Source organism: Zootoca vivipara, chromosome 8, assembly GCF_965207765.1.
Source record: "Zootoca vivipara chromosome 8, rZooViv2.hap1.1, whole genome shotgun sequence".
NCBI classification, from domain to species: domain Eukaryota; kingdom Metazoa; phylum Chordata; class Lepidosauria; order Squamata; family Lacertidae; genus Zootoca; species Zootoca vivipara.
This window is the reverse complement of record NC_142591.1, coordinates 49,352,212-49,375,012: the sequence shown is the minus strand read 5'-3', so window position 1 is coordinate 49,375,012 and position 22,801 is coordinate 49,352,212. Positions and strand designations below refer to the sequence as shown.

Here is a 22,801-nt window from a genome sequence, read left to right as displayed (position 1 = left end):
CTATGCAAAAGCCTTTGACTGTGTCGACCACAGCAAACTATGGCAAGTTCTTAAAGAAATGGGAGTGCCTGATCACCTCATCTGTCTCCTGAGAAATCTCTATGTGGGACAAGAAGCTACAGTTAGAACTGGATATGGAACAACTGATTGGTTCAAAATTGGGAAAGGAGTACGACAAGGTTGTATATTGTCTCCCTGCTTATTTAACTTATATGCAGAATTCATCATGCGAAAGGCTGGACTAGATGAATCCCAAGCCGGAATTAAGATTGCCGGAAGAAATATCAACAACCTCAGATATGCAGATGACACAACCTTGATGGCAGAAAGCGAGGAGGAATTAAAGAACCTTTTAATGAGGGTGAAAGAGGAGAGCGCAAAATATGGTCTGAAGCTCAACATCAAAAAAACCAAGATCATGGCCACTGGTCCCATCACCTCCTGGCAAATAGAAGGGGAAGAAATGGAGGCAGTGAGAGATTTTACTTTCTTGGGCTCCTTGATTACTGCAGATGGTGACAGCAGTCACGAAATTAAAAGACGCCTGCTTCTTGGGAGAAAAGCAATGACAAACCTAGACAGCATCTTAAAAAGCAGAGACATCACCTTGCCGACAAAGGTCCGTATAGTTAAAGCTATGGTTTTCCCAGTAGTGATGTATGGAAGTGAGAGCTGGACCATAAAGAAGGCTGATCGCCGAAGAATTGATGCTTTTGAATTATGGTGCTGGAGGAGACTCTTGAGAGTCCCATGGACTGCAAGAAGATCAAACCTATCCATTCTTAAGGAAATCAGCCCTGAGTGCTCCCTGGAAGGACAGATCGTGAAGCTGAGGCTCCAATACTTTGGCCACCTCATGAGAAGAGAAGAATCCTTGGAAAAGACCCTGATGTTGGGAAAGATGGAGGGCACTAGGAGAAGGGGACGTCAGAGGACAAGATGGTTGGACAGTGTTCTCGAAGCTACGAACATGAGTTTGACCAAACTGCGGGAGGCAGTGCAAGACAGGAGTGCCTGGCGTGCTATGGTCCATGGGGTCACGAAGAGTCGGACACGACTAAACGACTAAACAACAACAAATAATGATTATTAACACCACATAAACTTAACACTGTACTAATGTCTTTGAAACATTTTATAAACTGCTGAACACAGATTTGATTTGAAAATTTCTTACAAATCATTGCTTTTAGAAGATTAAAAAAGGACACATGTCTAGGTTTCCAGCACTAGACTGCAAATCCTGAGCATGCTTATATTGCTTATATATATTAGGATTGAGCTGAATAGCTCTTTTTCAAATTTCTTAAGAAGGCAAGGAGCAAATACAATGTGTGGATAAATAATAGGTCCAAACATTTGAACTATGGACTTTTTGCAGTGTAAGTTGATTATTTTTCAGTAGAGTTTTAAGGCACAGTAAAGGTCATGTTGCTAAATAATCTGTTTTGTGGGAGGATTTAATTATTGGTTGCATCACAATGGCTATACTGGTATAGTAGCATCTGTTGAAATGTGTGTTGGTGTTTCATAAAGCATATAAGTTCATATTGGTCAGAGTAAAAAATTAGATACAGCATTATTAGGAATTGTACAGTATACTTGAAAAAATTAGGACTGTATATTTAGGAAAGTTCAGGATGTGGGCACAAAGATGGGCTACATTGCCATTCCCTTTCGGCATGCTCTTGCTTCTGTCATAAGCACTGAAAATGGCACAAATGTATCACAGATACAGCTATTCTAGTGTTGTACATTCTTGTATAGACTGTATCCAAGGCAGCTAAGAACAATCTAATTTTTTTTTAAAAAAATCATCCATTCTCTGTTACATGCCTAACAAACATAATCTTTCCTAAACAAGAATGGTCAATTTTATACAGTGGTACCTCAGGTTACAAACGCTTCAGGTTACAAACTCCGCTAACCCAGAAATAGTACCTCAGGTTAAGAACTTTGCTTCAGGATGAGAACAGAAATCGTGCTTCGCAGCGCGGCAGCAGCAGGAGTCCTCATTAGCTAAAGTGGTGCTTCAGGTTAAGAACAGTTTCAGGTTAAGAACGGATCTCCGGAACAAATTAAGTTCTTTACCAGCCAGGTGGCTCTGTGGGTTAAACCACTGAGCCTAGGGCTTGCTGATCAGAAAGTCAGTGGTTCGAATCCCTGTGGTGGGATGAGCTCCCGTTGCTCGCTCCCAGCTCCTGCCAACCTAGCAGTTCGAAAGCACATCAAAATGCAAGTAGATAAATAGGAACCGCTACAGCGGGAAGGTAAATGGCGTTTCCGTGTGCTGCTCTGGTTCGCCAGAAGTGGCTTTGTCATGCTGGCCACATGACCTGGAAACTATACGCCGGCTCCCTCGGCCAATAATGCGAGATGAGCACGCAACCCCAGAGCACGCAACCCCCACAACTGGACCTAATGGTCAGGGGTCCCTTTACCTTTACCTTTACCTTTACCACTGTATATGGTACATAGAAGAGGATTTTTGTACAGTTCTTGAAGATAATTCATGTTAGAACTGTAAATCACTTTCAACACACATAACAAAAGAGTATGGGAAGGAGATCATTTGTGGCAATAAGTGACTTCAGATTAGAGCTATGTAGTGAAGTTACAGCATACCCAGTGTAAATTCTGATACCTCAAGCTGCATGCATGTAGGTGGAAAATGAAAGGATGAAATGGAGAAAATGGTTTTGCGCTTTTTGGTTTTTTAATTGGCTCGTATCTGTGCTTGGTGCACCTCCCAGTGACCTTGTGCCTTTCTTCTGCCTTTATATAAATAATAGTAGCTCTATCCTTTTGTGGATTTCTCACATCATATGAATCTAGGGCAGAGGTAGCTGATGTGGTGCACTCCAGGTGTTGAACTACAATTCCCATCAGCTCCAGTCAACATGGTCAGTTGTCGGGGGTGATGGGAGTTGTAGTTTTGAATAATTTTTTATGTGTAGCTGACAAAGAATTGGAAGCCCTGCCTCTTTCTCTCTCTTTTTATTCTTTTATTTTTTATCTTCTTCTCTTTTTGTTTTTATTTATATTAGCTAGTTTCTTTTTTGTATTGAAAGAAGATATTCAGTAGTTGATATTAATATTTGTATATCTTATTTTAAGCTTTAATCTAAAATCTATTTAAAAAACAAACAAACTTACTTCTCTAGTCAAAATGGTACCAATCATGTACAAGGGGCCCCAGTGATGACTAGTCATGCTCAATTGGGATTGAATGATAACTGTTCAGAGGGCAAGTTGGAGAAATGGGATAGGGTGGCAATGGGAGTGGAGTGGCTGGAAACTTGAACAGCAGCACTCCATGCTGCAATACCTTGTTTCAGATTCTCCTTGTCACAGCTAAAAAGAGTTAAAAAATCAGAAGTGGCAAAACAGAACAAATAATAATAGGAGCAACAAGTAAAACAAGATCCAGAGACAGTATCATCAAAATCCTTAGAGGTTTTTTTTTATCCCTCAGCAGATTAAAAACTAAGAGGAGTTGACACAGGCCCAAAATTCTTTTAAAAAATGAAGATTTTTGCCATATATTGACAGATCGTTAAGAATGGGGCAAGGCAGGATTTCTTCATGTTGAATTATTTGAAAAGTTTTTCTGAGGAGTGGAACTGCAGAGTTCTCGCTGACCCAGTGCATATAACTAGGCAACGTTTTCAATATGAACTACATGTTATGAATTCTTATAAAGTGATCTTGTCAACTAAAGGCAATGTGTATATATTTGAATTTAAATTTATATGTAAGTAAAACACATTCAGAGACTTAAGTCCAGTGAAATGAATGAAACTTAGAGTGTGCACCTGTAACTGAAATTTGGCTATAATAAATGTAGATGTATTGTGTTCATTGTAAATCAAAGTACTGTATACCATCAAGATAATGCAATTGCAGTAATTGCTATTCATTACAATAAACTGTCCATATTCCCGCTGAATTCTCATTAGTTCTCAAATTTCTCTCATTTGCCAAAAGACAACTAAAAAGTGCAATTTTAAGTGCAATTTAGTGTTTTTCTATAATAGTATCTATAAAAACATGAAATGTTTGTTTTATCCACAGATTTGAATTTTGCGAACCTGCCTTTGTAGTTGGCAACTGCTTGCAAATCTCATCAGATAGTCATCAATATGACCGGATTTACTGCGGAGCTGGCGTACAAAAAGATCATGAGAACTACATGAAAATATTATTGAAAATTGGAGGCATTCTAGTTATGCCTATTGAAGATCAGGTGATTAAGTATGTTTGTCATGTGTGTTTAGTTGTAACAGATAAAAATTAGTTCTCTTGTGTGTGGACTTGTAATGACTTTCTTAATGTCAATTGCCTCAGTACAGTGAATACAAAGGTATTTTGTAAACCTTAAAGCAGAGAATAGCAACATCTAAACAATAGACCACATAATCTCACTCTTCTCTTTCCTTTGACTTCCAGAGATCCCAGTTGTGCACATTATAGCTTATTAGGACCATCCCTGGCCTTGAGTCAATTTTTTTCTGACAGAGCTCTCCTCTGATTATGTGACATTGTTGTGCCACAGAAACTGAGTAGCCAATTCATGTTTTCATAACAACAAAAAGCTTATATGTACAGGGGTCCTCTATCCTTCCTTCAGACAAGCTACCTATCCCTGCTCTTAAATTAACATTGTTATCAAGGCAACATCATGCTGCAGTTCAGCCTGTTTAAGAATGCACTTTGATTAGTGACTGCTACTCTTTCAGTGCTACTACTGTTTTATGTTCAGCGTTGTTCAGTTAATCTCTTAAACTGAGCTTTAGATAGCTATGGTAATGTTATCAAAATAGCATAACTTTGACTTTCCTGTGACTGGATCCCACACTGCTTTGCTAATGTTTGAATAAAGTAATTGCTCGGGACATGCAGATCATCCGATAAGTCTTGCATGATTTCATTATTTACTTGTTAGCAGGAGTACCAAGGGATCTAGCCAACAGGTAAGTGCACCCATCAGTAGTTCAGAAATTGGTCCTTAAAAAAATCCAGACAAACTAGAAACTATGGACTCAGAGTGAATATATGTTTTAAAGCACAGTGTAATGCTCAGTGACCAGCAAACTGGGACATTTCTTTCTCTTTCCTTTTCAGTCAAGGACAGAATGTTTTGAAAAGCATGAAACGTTTAGTGATACAATAATACTTAGTACTTATTTTTCATTCATAGATATCAAAGGGCTTTTCTACGGTGAGTATAATTATCTCCATTTTACAGATGGGGATGTGTAGGTACACTGATACATGACTTGCTCAAGCTGACAGTATCCCTAAGAAGCCTGCCTTGCTCAATAAGTTACCAAATACCTTTAGAATAAGAATGCTCATCAATTAAATATTATATAACAACTTTATAATTTCTCCTCAATACACGAAACAGCTCATTCTATTACTATATTTTAAGGAAGCATAGATGCTTTTTAAATTGAGAGGTTTACATCATACCACTCTTGTTCAGTAATCATTGATAGCTATCCATTAAGGAAAAACAACACTGGACTGAAGCAAAGGCTTTCAAAATAAATAGTTGTATTTCTGATCTGCCCAGAGGATTGCAAGCTTAACATGTTTGCAGGGAAAATTGCACAGGTAATGCTGACTTAACAGATCTTTAATATATAAAGTATTGAGGAATTTAAAAACCAATCATGAAAACTGCTGTAATTGTGTCTTCTAATTCCATGCTTGGAAAACACCAAAGGAGGGCCTCTTAAGCAAATTTGTGCGCTCTCAGCAATGTGAACACTTATCCTTCCTTTCCCCCCCATTAAATATACACAACTAGTTTTAATTATACCTCTTTAATTTCTGGATATTGTGCATATTAATATATGTATTTAAATACTCCTTGTCCTGGGCAATTCATGGATTTGCATGCATCAGATTTCAGTCAATGATATAATTGTATTAAAACATTCAAAAAGTAGCTGAGTTTTCTATGTTTACATCAACCCTACAAATTAATGTAGACCTGTAAACCTTTTTAAAATTAGCAAGAATACATAAAGTGTTTCTAAATGTAAACTGGGAATTATGTGAAATATGTTTGAATGTAACACAATAAATGTAGGCTCCCTGTTCCGCCAGTTAAAAATATGTTCTCTTCTTTTTCTCAAGGTGAGAAGTACTAGACCAGGCATCCCCAAACTGCGGCCCTCCAGATGTTTTGGCCTACAACTCCCATGATCCCTCACTAACAGGACCAGTGGTCAGGGAAGATGGGAATTGTAGTCCAAAACATCTGGAGGGCCGAAGTTTGGGGATGCCTGTACTAGACCAGGCATCCCCAAACTGCAGCCCTCCAGATGTTTTGGCCTACAACTCCCATGATCCCTAGCTAACAGGGCCAGTGGTCAAGGAAGATGGGAATTGTAGTCCAAAACATCTGGAGGGCCGAAGTTTGGGGATGCCTGTACTAGACAGTGACTTAGTTTGGATAATCATTTCCAGGCTTATTAAGATGAAATATGAGCAAGCCATATGCCTCCACATAGTCACTGCAGGCACCAGCAATCAGACCAGGAGGCATCTAATTAATCCTAGTTCTTTGAGTAGTCTCTGTGGAGCCACACATATGGGTTCTGTGCCTCCACAGAGTTTCTTTTGAGAAGACTATAGCTAGGCTCTAGTTTTTGGCATGTGCCCCCCTCTCCCATGCATATATTAAGGGGGAAAGTTCCCTCTCCTCCACTTACTACTATTTCTTTTTCTTTCTTTCATGTCACAGGGCACACCTCACATGAAATCTTTTGAAGACTTGATAACTTAAGTAGATTCCCCCACTCCCCAATATTATTATTTCACAAATGCGGGTAGAGATGCCCTCAGAATGGGTAGTGAAGACCCACTTAGTGGTCACAGGCAGAATCACCCTTCCCAGAGGTTTCAATGCTTTTCCTCCTTGCCTAGTCAGTTCCTGGTTTTGCCCACACCAAAGCAGTCTTTCCTTTAACCCCTTGCATCTCTTGTCATCCTGCTCAGCCTTGATATCTTATTGTTGTGTGTAGTGTTTCTCAGTGTTTATGAGTCTTCCTTATTTTTTCATCTATTTAAAGTAAAAAATTTATTCTGAGGTTCATTTTATGTTTTTCCATATGCAACAGTCATTTGTTTTCCAGTTTTCTTTTTTCCTTTTGTTTTGGCTATACTTTTGGTGTGACCACTTTGCTCCTGGGCTTCAGCCCTTCTAAGCCCCCCCCCCAGTGTAAAACCTGTGGTCAATGACACCCGATTATTTTTTAATCTCCCAAGACATTGCTGATTCAGCAATTCTGATGACAGCCTTCAGGCATTCCAATGCCATTAAAAAGAGAAGAGAGCTCCTCTTTAAACACAACACCCCATTGCAGATTCCCACATACAGAACTGCCTATATCAGTGTCAATCCCAGCGCAAGGGTAGCCAATGTGGTGCCCTCCAGATGTTGCTAGACTCCAACACTCATCAGCCCCAACCAGTACTGCCCCAGCTCTACAGCTACTATGCTGCCCCCACCTCTATATCAGGGACGAGAAATACCTCAATCAGCTGCTGTGAATCTCAGCGGATTTATCTGCTGATGATTTACAGTGGTGTGGAAAACCTCAGTGATGGGATTGTAATTGTCTAACTTACACTGCAGAGTCTCTGCTGCCATTGCTTCATTACTGAAGGTGAATAAAGCCTCAGTGCTGAGGTCTTATCCCAGCTGGCTCTTGTTATTATTGAGGGTGATAAAGGAATTGGTACCAGCAGCTTTCTCCCACACTTTTTCCCACACTTCTCGCTTAGTATGGAAGATTGTTTTTCCTTCAGGATCAAATCTATGTTGTTGCATTGGTTTCAGCAGACTTTTCCCACAGTAACTCTACTGCCGTAGATACCATATCAAAGCTGAAGAGTCTCAATGCCAGTATCTATCCCTGTTGCATTTTTCAGTGGGGGCTTTACTGTTACTGCCTTTGATATGAATGATTCTTCACTCCTGATTCAATGACACTCCCAACTTCTTTTTATTTTGCTTTCCTCTTTTCAGTGATAGCTTCACTTGGTATTGACACTGAAGGAATCATTGAGCATTCGTTAGGTTTTCTTTCATCTAGCTGCAGCAGCCCTGAAGTGTTTGGTAGTGGCAGCATCAGCATTAACTTTTAATGTCATCAACATTTGGGGCAAAGAGGTTTTTCTTTGTTCTTCCACAAATGCATCTTTCAAGATCAGTACCCCGGTGCTAGAACTTATAATCAACTGTTAGATAACGGTTGTAGGTGTAGAGATGACTGATTAATTGCTGTTTGGACCAGAAGTCCAGATTCACTTCCTACAGACTTCCTCGGGACCAAGAACCACTATTTTATGTAAGGAGGGCCATTAATATGTCTGCTACCCTTTGTATGGGGAAGTTTAGTAATGGCATAGACTTTCAGCACCAACTGTGCACATTGAGCAGCAGTCTGGGATTCAGAGAAATGTTGACAACAAAACCCATTTCCTAGGGAGTTGCACCACTGAGTGCTCTAGCCTCCACTTCTATGTGACAGGGATTTGTTGGTGGCATCTTCTTCACTTCTCTGGCCCGTTTTCAGGTGGCAGTATGCACTCATGATAGCTAACCCTTGCACAACAACTCCCCTTCTTCCCATAGCTGCTCTTTCTTGCTTTGACCCTCACCACCTTATATTCATCCTGGTTTTCTCAATCCAGAAGAAAAGGAAATGATTTCATACCTTGGTAATTTGCCAGACTGTGTTTCTAACTGGTCAGCATCAGACCAACTTTAGTTTTTATCTGCAGTAGCCACTGCTCAGCTTGTGCTCACAGTGTGTTTTTCAGTATTTTAAATTTGTTGCCACCTTGCAACAGTCCTGTTCTGGAGTGGGTTTATTAGCACTCCGTGAGGGTTCTTGCTGCTTCTCATTTTCCTTAGAAGAGTCTCATTAGTTGCAACCCTTGACTCAACAGTCTCAACAGGTAGGTGCCTCCTTCCAACAGGCCTTGCTCAACTTGTTTTTTGTGCCTGCCCCTACCTTCAGGAACAGCTTGTTACTCTGCTTGTTACTCTACCCATGTGTGTAGCTGTGCAAAGACTACAAAGGAAACGGACATGTTGCTTTCCTGTAATCATAATTCTTGAGAGTGAAAATATGTGTGAGCACGCAACCTGTCCTTTCCATCTTCAGGGGTTAGTGTGTCTTGGAATTTTTAGATTGCTCAATTTTGAGCCTCTGTGTTGTTTAAGAATTTGATGGTGGTAGTGCAATATCTACCAAAACTGAAGCCTAGCTGCAGAATCTTCCAGAAAGACACTTTGCACAGGTGCAAAACCTGTATGTGTGTGTGCAAAGATGACTACACAATGAGCTAAAGGTACAGGTAAGCAACTAGCACTTCCTTATTTCATCGCACCAAGAAATTAGAGTTGCCAACTTCAGAGCAATATTTTAAATAATGGTTTAAGTTAGTTAATATCCTGGGTAGTTTGAAAGATTTTCTCAGTTCAGCTGAAGCAGGAAGTTATGGTTAATTAGAGACTTCTGGTCTGATTGCTATAGGAGTGCAGGGCAGTGTTAGAAACTGAGATATGAAAGCTAGGAGATAATGACACTTTAAGCCTAGGTTATGGGTGCAACAACGAAATGTCTAGGCACTTTTAAAAAAAATATATATAGCAAGAATACAAAGCTGAAAATGAATGAACTGCAGCTAAAATATTGTGTTCATTTTTCACATGGTCTAGTCCTTTCCCTGCCCACCCTCCTTATATTCTTAAGAAGATCTCTTTTCCAGTCTTCAGAGAAGCTGGAAATGGGGAGGCAGAAAAGGGTCCTCCTTTCCTTCCACTCTGCAGTTTTAATCTGAAATTTTAGGTGCAGTACTGCAGCTAGAGCTCAGAAACTGCTTGCGCTAATGAAATTCCCTGTCGCAAAATGTGCCTAAAACAATGGGAGTTTCGAACACTAGCACAGGGAATGGCATGCAGGAACGTAAGAGTCATATCTCAGTTTATTTAACCAATATATCACTGTCCAAATGTGGTTAGTGATCTCAAATGTAACAATGAACTTTGACTTATTGTTGCATGAACAATCCAGTGCAGGCGTTGGACTCGCATACTCTTCCTTCCTCCTCTGAGATTGCCATGAGGGATTTGGATATTTCCACTTCAATTTTCAATTAAGCACAGCTTAATATTATATCTGAACCCCAAACTCTGATTAATTTTAACTGTGGCTTATTGAAACAAGCTAAGGTTGTTTCAGTAATCATATTTAAGACTAACAGTTTGTTCAGGTTCTGTCAAAAAGATAAACTGTACTTAATAAAACACAAGGGAAAGCTTCTGATCTCACAGCTACGCTGACTGAGGAAGCATGTGATTCTGATGCTTAGCCTTGTGATGGTAAAGCTGTAGTTATGTCAGAGCAAGGCCAGCATATGAGAATTGGACAGGTGTAGATGAAGTCATGTATTTAATTGTTTTGTGTCTGAAACTTAAATGATTCCATGCAGCTAACCCAAATACTGAGAACTGGACAAAATACTTGGGAAAGCAAAAACATCCTTGCTGTTTCATTTGCTCCACTTGTGCAGCCAAGCAAGAGTGACAGCAGCAAAAATGATACTGTGGGACTTCGTAAGTACCATTTAACTCTTGTCTTTCCTTTGGGGCACAGCTACTGATGATACTTACATAAATATTCTTAAAGTTATATTGGAATGTATTACATCAGAACTCTGGCTTTTGGTGTTTCTCACTTCAGACAAACCATGAGCTGTAATCAACAATTTTTCTTAGTCTACCACCCATGATTTGTCTGGCTGAGACAAACCATGAGCCCAACTTCATATGTAACATTGAACCAAACCTTAGCCCTGGGTAGCATGGCAGCTGCAGAACTGTGGGAGTGTAGTGGCTGCAATCTTCACACCATGAACTTGCTTGTCCATCATTATTTGACCTAGCATTACCTATAAACTGAGCTACATTCTGTTTAACATGATCTGGTTTAAAAATATATGGCTAGGGGGACCTATTTGAAGGAACGTCATAATAACTCTATGGCCCCACTCTTTTGATAAAATTCTCTCGTAATCTATCATATTTTGGGCAAGATAGCCATAAAAAGGTGACATGATATTATTACCCACCCCCAGTAAATGGGCAGGCCAAACCTCATGCCATACCAACAAAGTGCTTTTGACTGTCCATTTCAAAACTGCAGCATGAGTCAGTGGGACTACTGCTCAAGGAAGAATAAATCTAAAACTCTGTTGGCTCTGTATATCTAGTTGTATTTAACTGGATACCGGCCAACATAACTGATCTTTTGGCATTGAAAGCATTCTAGCTCTCATCCATTTCATAGTATATTATTTTTACCTTTACTTCTTTCAAAGGTTATTTATTTCCTTTGCCTAGTTAAAAATTCACCATCAATTTTCAGTACTGCTCTTAGATAACTTGACCTAATTTTCTTTTTCTTTTCAGCCCCCTGTGCTGTTAGGAATCTACAGGACTTGGCTCGGATCTACATTAGGCGCACTCTTAGAAACTATATAAATGATGAGTTGCAAGCCAAGGGTATTATTCCAAAACCTCCACCCAAACGCAAACGCAGACGGTGCCGTAGGCGCAGGATTAACACCTATGTGTTTGTAGGGAATCAGCTCATTCCTCAGCCTCTAGATAGTGAAGAAGATGAAAAGATGGAAGAAGACAACAAAGAAGAGGATGATAAAGATCACAGTGAAATCTTGAAGCCAGAAGAACCCCCAATAAATTTATTGCGGGAAAGAATTATGAGTCTACCACTTCCTGAATCTCTAAAATCGTACTTGACATACTATAGAGAAAAATAATTTGTTTTAAGTAGATGTGATAATGCCTACTTGATAGATCCATTATTCTTGAAATGTAGCATTTACTAAGAAAAACATGGACAGATTTCAGTGGTCTTTCAGTAAGACTAAAGTGCAGTGATAAAATGAAACATAACTTGTCTTAACTTTGCTACAAGGACTTGCACTTAGCAGCAAACTCCTATTTTCAATTCATTTTTGGTTACCTTTTGAAAAATGCTCTTTTAACTCTGATAGAAATATATTCCAAAGCAGTATACCGCACTAATTAAGAGTTTGCATGTGATAAATCTCTTTTCCGCTCTGACAAATTTGTATTTATGAGAGTTGGTGAAATTTTATATGTGTGAATAATTGAATGACTACATTCAGACATCAAATGAGAACTGTCTGCATTAATTCTCTGGAGGAAGTTTTTGAACATATGGGCAGTTCATCTCATATTGAATTGGAAATCTTTATTTTTGCCATAGCTGTATCACAATCATCGTTACTGTGTTGATGTGAATGTATTCCAAGGAATACATGAGTGCAATAACTGTGTGCAGACACTGAATGAGCTGGCTTTAAAGAAATATGAACATTCAAGTTCAAAAATGTCAGTAGGCCCTGCTACACTTTATTTTATATATTATCTTGCCAAAAGATCTCAAGAAAAGTGACTGCTTCTCTTTCAGAGCCTTAAAAAACTTTTGTTGACTATATAAATTTTTAAAAATATAGTACAACCCCGTTTCTTTAACACCAGCCGATGATAGTCAACAATTTCTCAGACTTTCCAGCATTTATGAATAAGCATTTAGTTTCTTTTTTAAAGTTCATGGTACAGAAAGCATATTTCATATATTAAAGATTGTAATTTAGGTTTCAACTACTTACTACTTTATAGAGTAGAATATGTAAAAAGATTAGCTTGTATTGCTTATTTGCATAGCTGTAATGGTAGGATTTTCTTTTTTAAGAAAAAAGGTTAAGCAGGTGCACTTTAAGTGGAATCTGTACTTATTTATCTCTGATAAGACAAGGCATTCAGTTCCTACATTTGCTATTGATACTCTTCCTTTTGGAAATTATTAGTAGCATTGCAAGCTTATATGCTTACATTGCTTGACTATATTCCATCTGCCAGCCCACTGCTTCACTGGTTTATTTAATGGCATTGCTTGAAGGGGTTGGTATTTTTTTTTAATTTTTGCATGATGGACTATGTAATTTTCACTAGCTTTATAATTTAGTGTAAAATATCAATGAAATAAAATGGAGCTCAAGATATGCTGTAAAAACTGCTACTGTTATGGACACCTGATTTGTTTGGGCCCAATCAAAAGCATTCCTTGGGGACTATTTACTATCTAGTTATATCATAAAACAATTAAAATTCTTAAGATAAAATCAGGATATATGGTGAGCATTTTACATATTCTCAGAGCCTGATAGTTTATAGATGGAAACCAGTTAAACAACACCTGATCTAGCAGTCATGGTTTGTAGCATCCACTTAACAATATAAAGAATAACTTAATAGGTCATTGTCTATGAAGTACATATTTTTACTTAACAGGTTGTATTTCATGCTTTAATTTGCCAACTAATTTCCCACCTCCATATTTGCAATACTGAAAATTCAGCTCCATAAAAAAGTTCTGGTTTAACTAGCTTGTTGAGTTGTTTGCAGGAAATGTACACTAATGTGTAAATATACTTATTGCTGGAAATAAGTATGCCAGCCTTGTTTCACAGCAATAAAACCTTTAAAAAGTAGAGAGTTTCCTATTATAGTAAAACTACTGCAGTAGTTCTGAAGGTTTATCTGTGGGGAGCATTGACTATAGCACATCTTATTTTATTTTATTAGAAGAAATGAAGTTTTAGGCATTCTGAATTTTAAGTTGTACCTTGTATTGGAATTTCATCCTTTTTGGAATTTATTCATATTTTTTCAGTTTTCAGAGTAAAATATTAAAGAATTTACAAGGAGAGACCTTTAGTCAGGAGACTTTTGAAGAATGACTTTGTGTGCTTTTCCATTCTGTTGTACTCTTGTTCAAATAGATAATAGAGTAGTTATGAATATGCATTATGTAATTTTTGGAGTCACAGAAGCAATGTTTCTTTGGTCTTTGTGGGGTTTTTTCACATCCTTTGATTTATATTTACTTTTAAAAGTATAAAAATGCAAAATGAATCAAAATTAAACTTTTGTCATAATTACAATAAAATGTCTGGTGATTTTGTGCTGATTAAAACTCAATTATTGTTTCTTTTTGCTTGGCTTTTTTGCTTAGTGATCTGAAGTTTGAGAATTGAAAACTTCAAAAATATAATGCCACAGTTGAAAGCACTGGTGGGAAGCTTGAACATCATTATATCAGTATATTGCTATTTGTGTAAAATGACAAAAGGTAAAATAGCCTGTCATGACATCACGTAAGGACTACTAACTATAACAAGCCACAGGTGAAATGAACTGGCTTGCTAGAGGATGTGATTGCTGCTACTCCGTGATTGGATTCTGTACCATATCTATAAGGAATGAATTCTAGAGTAATTGCCACACTGGGCCTCTTTCAGCAAGAAGGGTGGATATAAATAGAATAAACGTAGGGCTTTTTTTCAGCCAGAATTCATTGGCACTATTGCCACTATAAAAGAACTAGGGAAGCGTTTACGGCACCTCTTTTTCTAGAAACAAAACACTGAGTAAATGATAATAGTAAGCATTGAGAACCTGTGACTCCAGGTGTTAATGGACATCCAATTACCCCTCAACCCCAGCCAGAATAGCTAGTGATCAGGAAGGTGCAGTCCACCTGAGAATCTCAGGTTAGCCACCCCTCCTATATACTCTTCTCAGCTTATATCACATATCATCAGGTTCCTATGAAGTCCACCTAGAACAAAATTGGCATGCACATCTCTTCCCAGACAACCATGTTCACTCAATGAACATGAAAGTGTAGGATAATTGTCACAGGTGAATTAACCTTGTGTGCCATCTTTCTGTGTGCAGTACTCATTCATTCATCATGAATGAATTAATGTGCAGTTGGTTGTAGATAAAAATGTATATAACAAAATAGTTTAAAAACAATAGAGGTAAGAAAGAACAGTGGAGAGAATAGTAGGTCAAACCAACCAGCATTCTCAATCTACATGTAAGGATGTGTATCAAAAGTTGGCCAGAGCCCTCTGATGGCCTTGCTTCCCTAGATTCTACCCAAATTCTGTAAATGATCAATCTGTTTTCTGCTCTGGTAATGAGACCTTTGGCTGTATGCAATATCTAGTACAAGAGCTTTTGCACTAGTGGAGGAATGAGTTTTAATGTTGCAGAGCAGAAGAATCACATGTTACCGGACACTTGTGTAACAGGTTGTGCAATCTATTGAGCAGCAAAGTTACTGGCCATATGCTTATGTTGTCAGTCAGTCAGTCAGTTTTATTACAGCAAGACCCAGCAATACAAAACAACACAACTCCAAACAGAAGATCGGCAATATCATCATCGGAGGGCAGGACAAATTGTTATAATACAATAAAAGAGATTTACGTTTTTTAATAGCTAAGGTGCAAAATTTGGCCACAGTGTAGGATACTGAGCTCAAAGAATCTTCCAAAAGGAATTTACGTAATGTTTCGGGGGGAAATTCCAGATAATATTGCAAGGGTATGAATTTTGATAATAGGGGTAAAATGAGTCGCGATCGTTCTTCACTATAGAGTTCACAAAATAAAAGAATGTGAATAACAGATTATTGGACATGCATGGGCAAAAGCGCTCATCGATTGGAACACGCAAGAATTTGCTGTGTAACACAGCTGAAGGCATCGCATCAAATCGAGGTCTGGAGAAGGCCCATCTATAAGATTCATAAGTAATATTGGATAGATATGGGGCAGCTGCCAAATTAGGCCAAGATTTTAGACACCTGTAGTTCTCTGAGTAAAGCATCTTCTTTTTGCAGTTCAATATCGAAAAGCCTCTGAGTAATAATTGTGTTTGCCTTATTCAAAGTACCATTAAAGAGGTCATCTGGGTTTAGGCCAATTTGTTTGATCTTGTTAGTAATTTGCGTAAGCCAAGGTGGATAAGGGGCTGCGGCCAGAAAATGAGATGACATTCCCTTTGGGTTATAATGAATTTTCAACAAGAGGGATATTGCTTGTTCCCAGACTTTTAATTCAACTCTGGGCAGTCCTGCCTCTTGCCTTAATATTACATTAGATGTGCTCTTAGGGGTGCTGAATAGGGATCTGAGAAATTTTTATTGGACTGTTTTCATAATCTTAAAATTGGCAAAGAGTCCAATTTGTGAACCGTATAGAAGTTGGACCAGAGATTTTGCCTGAAAGACTTTTAAGGCCATAGGAAGGAAACCAGCACCTTTCCTTCTAAATAGTCTAAGAATGGTGTTAGCACTTCTTTCTGCTAAGGTGGCTGATGCGGTCAAATTTGCTGAGAATTTGGCATTGTAAGAGAAGGTGATGCCTAAGTATTGGAAGTTCTTCGTTTGATCTCTGGCATTTCCCTTCATATTCCAATTGTGTTTCCTAAAGGAGTGGCCAAAGCGGACAATTTTCGTTTTAGCAAAATTAATTGTTAGCAGTTCGGTGTTACAGTGATCACTGAATTTCTCTAACGCTCGTTTCAAGCCAACTTTGGTTTGAGAAAGAAGTACAGCGTCATCCGCGTACATTAAAATTGGAACTTTTCTGCCACTGGAAAACACAGGTGGGTGAGTATCAATTACATGCAAACGTGATTAACATCCTTGTCTGACCCCTTTTTGAAGTGGAATTCCATTGGAAAGTCTGCCATCCTGTGCAAGTCTTATCTGAAGGGTATTATTTTCATGTAATTTAATTAACAGAAGCTGATGCCCATATCAGCCAGTTTAGCCCAAAGCCTTCCCCTAGACACAGAATCAAATGCTGCCTTTATGGTAGATCCACATACAGTGACTTTTTCCAGTGTTTCACATATTTGTAGATGAAATAGTCAAGCACTAGACAATGATCAATAGTAGAGCGGCCACATATGCTTATGTTCGCATATGCTTATGTATTTGCTTCTGCAACGGCATTCTGCTGGCACTAAACATATCGCCAGCAGAACAAGTATACCGCTGAGTGACTCACAGGGCTGCATTGGAGACAACCCCATCTGATTACGCAATGCAAGCTGAATGTAAGTTTTGGATTTTCTAACTTGAATAGGACGTCATAATGTTATGCCAGCTGCAGTGACTCCCATTCCATTTCTAGGCCCAGTTCATAGTGCTGGTTTTGATCTTTTAAAACCCCTTCACACCTTAGGGCCAGAGGACTTGAAGGATCAGCTGTGTCTTTCTATGTACCTCCGTAAAAACTTAAGTGGAAGGACTCCTCACTCCCGTTACCCTTGCCATCCGAAGTAAGGCTGGTGGTGAGAGATTTCTATTCATATATACAAGTGGTCATGAATTTGGGTGACCCAGATGCATGTATGCCCTGGTGCACTCAGAGTCACACACACACCCCACCTCCAAAATTAGGATTGAATGGCACATTCTATTGTAGACAATAGAATAGAATAGGTTGCCATGTTTGCTTGGTAGAGTGCTGTGTGTGGTGCCCATGGTACTTTCTCTAGTTTGCAAATGTGACCACAAGCCCCTAAAGGTTGGCAGCCCGTACTCTATATGGTGATGCTTCAGCGGGAAGTGGTCCATTCTATGCCAGTTATCATTTTGTTTAAAAACGCCACTGAAGAATAGGTTGCACCACAAGAGGGCAGTGTTGCCACACAGATGAATTAGGAACAACTGCACATAAATGCTTGCATTATTAATAAAGCAAACTGCAGATTTCAAAAGCTGCATAGAGAAATCATTTGTGCAAATACAGATCCAGCTATATAGCTGAAGCCTCTATGTTCCTATAATTCATAAATAACGGAGAGAGACAGCAGACGTGCTGCCTGGCTTTGTTCACATTTACTCACATTGGGATTCTCTGGTTAAAGAGAATCACAACCATTCATATACAGATTTCTTCATTATATGGGATTTATTTCTCTCCCTCAAACATTCAGTGTAAGCAAAAATCACATTTGAAAATGACTGCTGTGTTTATTTTTATGTCATTGAAAGCATTTAGCTTCCCCTGGGACAAAGTTCCTCCATAAATAGTCACTAGGTCATAATTAAGCTGTGTTTTGTTTTAGTGAGTGCATCTGTTTTGTGTTGTCTTTGATGCAGACATGTTTTTGTAGTAGAGCAGCTTGACTTCTTCAATAACAGATTTCCAATTTGTGCATACCTCTTGAGGATCTTACAGACTTAGGGTGTTGTTGTTGTTGTTGTTTTTTAAAAAAAAAATTCCAAGTAACATCTTTATTTGTGTGTTTCCAACAAAGTTGTCCTCTTTCCTTAAAAAGGTAAAGGGACCCCTGACCATTAGGTCCAGTCGTGACCGACTCTGGGGTTGCAGCGTTCATCTCGTGTTATTGGCTGAGGGAGCCGGCGTACAGCTTCCAGGTCATGTGGCCAACATGACAAAGCCGTTTCTGGCAAACCAGAGCAGCAGACGGAAATGCCGTTTACCTTCCTGCTGCAGCGATACCTATTTATCTACTTGCACTTTGACGTGCTTTCGAACTGCTAGGTTGGCAGGAGCTGGGACCGAGCAATGGGAGCTCACCCCATCGCAGGGATTCAAACCGCCGACCTTCTGATCGGCAAGCTCTAGGCTCAGTGGTTTAACCCACAACGCCACCCGCGTCGCTTCCCTTGGTCTTTTATATTAAGCATATTGGACCTATAGAATTGTTTTCAAGTGTATACTGTATAATTATGCTTTTTAAAAAATCAGTTTTTTTCCACTTTGCAACTAGAGATTTGAAATTGTATCCGGGTCTAGTCCTGTTGTGGTTCTGTGGATTACTGCAAGTCTTAAAAATCAATACAGGAAAGTCATAAGATGGGGTAAGGTAATGTTTGTGGCTGATCCATCCCTTGATCCAGCTCAGGTTTTCAGAATGTCTTAATCAGCCTTTACCAATCTGGTGGCCTCCAGAAGTTTTTGTTTACAATTCTCATCAGCCCCAGGGGTCTGATGGCCACAGAACCATCTATCATCAACAGTGGGGCCATTCCACCATCAGCTATCCCAGGGGAAGCAGGATCCTGTCAACTTTTACATGCAAATAAATTGTCTACCGAGGTGGTGTTGCTTCGAAATCTAACATAGTGTTTCTTGTAAGCCACCTTGGAATAATTTATATCCAGGATATAGATTTTAAGGAGAATAATATTGTTAAGCTGTATTGTGTTTAAGATATTTGGGGGGAAAATCAATAAAAATCATAGAAGGAAAAAAAGAGAATATCTAGTGTGAACTGACAGCTTAACTGGTGCAGCTGTAGCCCTTTCTGTGGTCTAAGACCTTAGACCAGGCATCCCCAAACTTCAGCCCTCCAGATGTTTTGGACTACAATCCCCATCATCCCTGACCACTGGTCCTGTTAGCTAGGGATCATGGGAGTTGTAGGCCAAAACATCTGGAGGGCCAGAGTTTGGGGATGCCTGCCTTAGACCGAGTCAAACAACTGATCCATCTAACTCAGTATTGTCCACAGAATTCCAGGATTTTGGACAGGGCCTACCTAGAGATTCTGTGGCTTGAATCTGTGACCCACTAAGCTATGGACCTTCTTCATAGCTGGACTTCATAGCTCAGGACTGGACTGAGCACAGAGAAGAAGCCAGCTCCCATCACCCTTCTTCTACATGCTCAGTATATATCGCCTGCAGGGGGTGGAGAAATGCTGCTTCCTTGTGTGGGTTGACCCTAAGTGACTCTCAATCCTTGCAAGTATGACCCTCATTTTTCAAAGTGGAGTTTTACTGCGACATCAAGTAGAGCTGCAGCTGGTGACTTGGTGACTCCTGTCCAGTTGGTGAACTGTAGCTATTTCTGGTCATAAATTTTCCCCTTGCTGTCTGTCCATGTCTCTGCAGGTGACTGGATCTGATGAGAGTGCGGAGGCCAGAATAAACATTTTTGCTCCATCCTGCGAAAACCTTTTGGGAAAAACAAATGGATGTACATAGACAGCCGAGAGGGCAGAGCAGTTGTGTTGCATGGAAGACACATAAAATCATAGAAATGTAGAGTTGGAAGGGGCCCTGAGGATCATCTAGTCCAATCCCCTGCAGTGCAGGAATATGCAGCTGTCCCATATGGGGATCAAACTTGCAACCTTGGCATTATCTGCAGGATGCTTTAACCAACTGAGCTATCCACATGTGTTGCTTAGGGCAGGCATGGCCTGGCACCTGAGCCATTAGAATTGTGGTCCATGGGAGGGAGGGATGAATGAAGATATTGGAGGTGTTTGTGAGCATCCAAAGCCCGTAGCACATTGTGGCACATTTCAAGGGGGCTCCTATAGCAGCTGTGGTGTGCATGCACATTTTGCTCTTGGCAATGCAGATTGTGTCCCATTGTTATTCATGTTGCAGAAGGAAAAACCCAATTCTCTCACTCATTATAAAAATAACGGAACTGTCTCTTCCGAATGTCCAGAAATACTGATTGCTCAAAGCAGGTCCTTGACAATTTAATAATTAATTGATCGAACCTTCTTTGAAGATGGCTTGTATAGTTTCTTGTCCTAACTATCACAGCCATACTTTAACTTTGACAATAATACAGATTTCTGGATTAATTGTGGGTTTTTTAAAAACGGATTTGCTTTCTTTGATTGAGTTCAGGGAAAAAGTGAAACTGTGTTTTTTGGAGTAAGGAATTAAATTTGCTCAATTATTTCCTTTGAGGACTATTGAAATTTACAAACTTTGGTCACGCATGGTTCTCTCTGCAGTTTTCAGAGAATATTTAATTTGTTTTGACAACTCAAATAAAATTTCTGCAAAAAACTAACACACCATGTTTTGCACATACATGTTACTATTACAAAAAACTGAAATTACTAAGTTTGAATTGAGATGTCCATGCTGAAGAAAAGGGCTAGAGAATTTTGAATCTACAAATTCAGGACAGCAGATTCCGAAACACTGGTTTCTTTTAAATATTTATATCTCATCTCTTCAAAAGTTTGAGACAGCTTCTTATTTCTAGAAATTATGAATTACTTCTCTGTGCTTTGAAATCTAAGGGCTGGATCACATATGGATATCCATTGTGATTGGCCATACCATCAAATAATAACAGATTAATATAATCCTCCCTGTTCCAGTTTTCTAGATTAATTATATTATAACTTCCTGACAGTAAGAGCTGTTCGACAGTGGAATTTGCTGCCAAGGAGTGTGGTGAAGTCTCCTTCTATGGAGGTCTTTAAGCGGAGGTTTGACAGCCATCTGTCAGGAATGTTTTGATGGTGTTTTCTGCTTGGCAGGGGGTTGGACTGGGTGGCCCTTGTGGTCTCTTCCAACTCTATGATTCTATGATTCTAGTACCGGTATGTGCCACTGAAGCAATCTTCCATACCTAGCAGATTCCCCCTTATTCCTTCAAATGATAACTTTAATAACATCAGTTCCAGCTGCCCCACCCCCAATTTCTCCTTTCTCTTCTGCCTTGTCACCCGGGTCTAAAACTTTCACAGAGAGACCCTTCTCCCACCCCACTCCACGAATGCTTCCCTTTAACCCCCAAGTTATTTACAACAGGCATAAATCTGCTCCTTTTTCTTCCCACACCCCTGCCTTTTGAACTTGGGAAACAACCAAGGCCAAACAGTATAATAGACTAGTGGAAACCTAGTATAGACAGACATTTGGCAGAGTCTCACGGAACTCAGTGGGACTCACTTCTGAGCTGACATGTGCAGTGCTCCTCTATACTACAATGATGCACACGCTTGCTAGGGACTGAGTCGCATTTAACGCCATTAGACATACCTCTGAACAAGCATGCATAGGACTGGCTGCATACATGATTCTGACAAAGTCAGCCTAAAAGCGATTCTGTTCTCTAAGAAGAAGCCACTGAAGCGAGTTGCCACGGTAATCTTGACTGGGGTGGGCAGGGGGGAACAGAGTGAGTTCTTGTTGCTCTGTCTTCACATCTCTCAGAGAGGAGAACTATTATCTGTGCCATTTAAAACAGACATGCTTCAGCCAGCTTCCTCTCCACTCAAATGAAATAGCCTTGTCAAATGAAATTTTGACAAGAATGGATGTGGGCATGTCCATCCGTCTGGTTTTTATCGCCCTTGAAGTTAGGGACAATTATAAATAAAGCATATATCTTTTTCTTCCTGTGACTACATATATATTCAATCAAAGAGAAATTGGTCCTTTTCAATGTGGGTTTATTTAATTTTTTTCAGGGTTCAAGCAGAGGATGGGACCTGCCTTTTTCTTCTTCTTTCTGAAGCACTGCACAGAAATGGATCCAAGATATTTCCAAGCCATTTAAGTTTTCTCGTCCATTAGCATGCTTAGAGGAAGGAGGTTGGGGGAAATTAAGCAATTTAAAGAAGTGCATTAATTCATTATAAAGCCTGCCTGACATTTTGGAAAATGACATTTCAGATTACCTGAATTGAAACAGAATACACACACACACACACACACACACACAGTTGGACTAAGTGAAAGCAGACTTGAATGCAATGTTGCCTTTACCTTATCTGAATAACCGGACTTTTGAAAGTCACCAGCACTAAGGACTAATTGATATACAAACTGTCCTCCTCAATTAACCTCATATTTTGGACTTTTGGAGAATGTCTGTTGAGTGCTTTAAAACAACAACAACAACAAAACCCCAAACAACACTGAATGAACCATTTATGTCTTTATATTTTTCCTCTTGTCTTTCCATGTAAAAAATCCAGCCCAACCCTGCCCCAAGGAAAGGGTAAAGGGGGCAGTCCAGTTTGGGTACAGTTTAAAAAGAAATGTTTGTGTTCAATTGAGCA

General features: G+C 39.4%; 1 protein-coding gene across 9 annotated transcripts in view; it reads left to right on the top strand.

Annotated features, from left to right (window-relative positions):
* PCMTD1 (protein-L-isoaspartate (D-aspartate) O-methyltransferase domain containing 1) overlaps positions 1-14,128 on the top strand; it is a 37,183-nt gene extending 23,055 nt beyond the window's left edge. For 5 of the 9 annotated variants that reach the window (XM_035125075.3, XM_035125074.3, XM_035125076.3 and 2 more), the window contains 4 exons: positions 4,075-4,246; positions 5,201-5,221; positions 10,519-10,642; positions 11,498-14,128. In XM_035125075.3, coding sequence (XP_034980966.1) covers positions 4,075-4,246; positions 5,201-5,221; positions 10,519-10,642; positions 11,498-11,868 — 688 coding nt within the window. In that variant the 3' untranslated portion in view covers positions 11,869-14,128. The remainder of the gene's footprint in view (positions 1-4,074; positions 4,247-5,200; positions 5,222-10,518; positions 10,643-11,497) is intronic. The other 4 variants (XM_088675486.1, XM_035125078.3, XM_088675485.1 and 1 more) reach the window with 1 other exon arrangement.
* Positions 14,129-22,801: the final 8,673 nt, after the last annotated feature.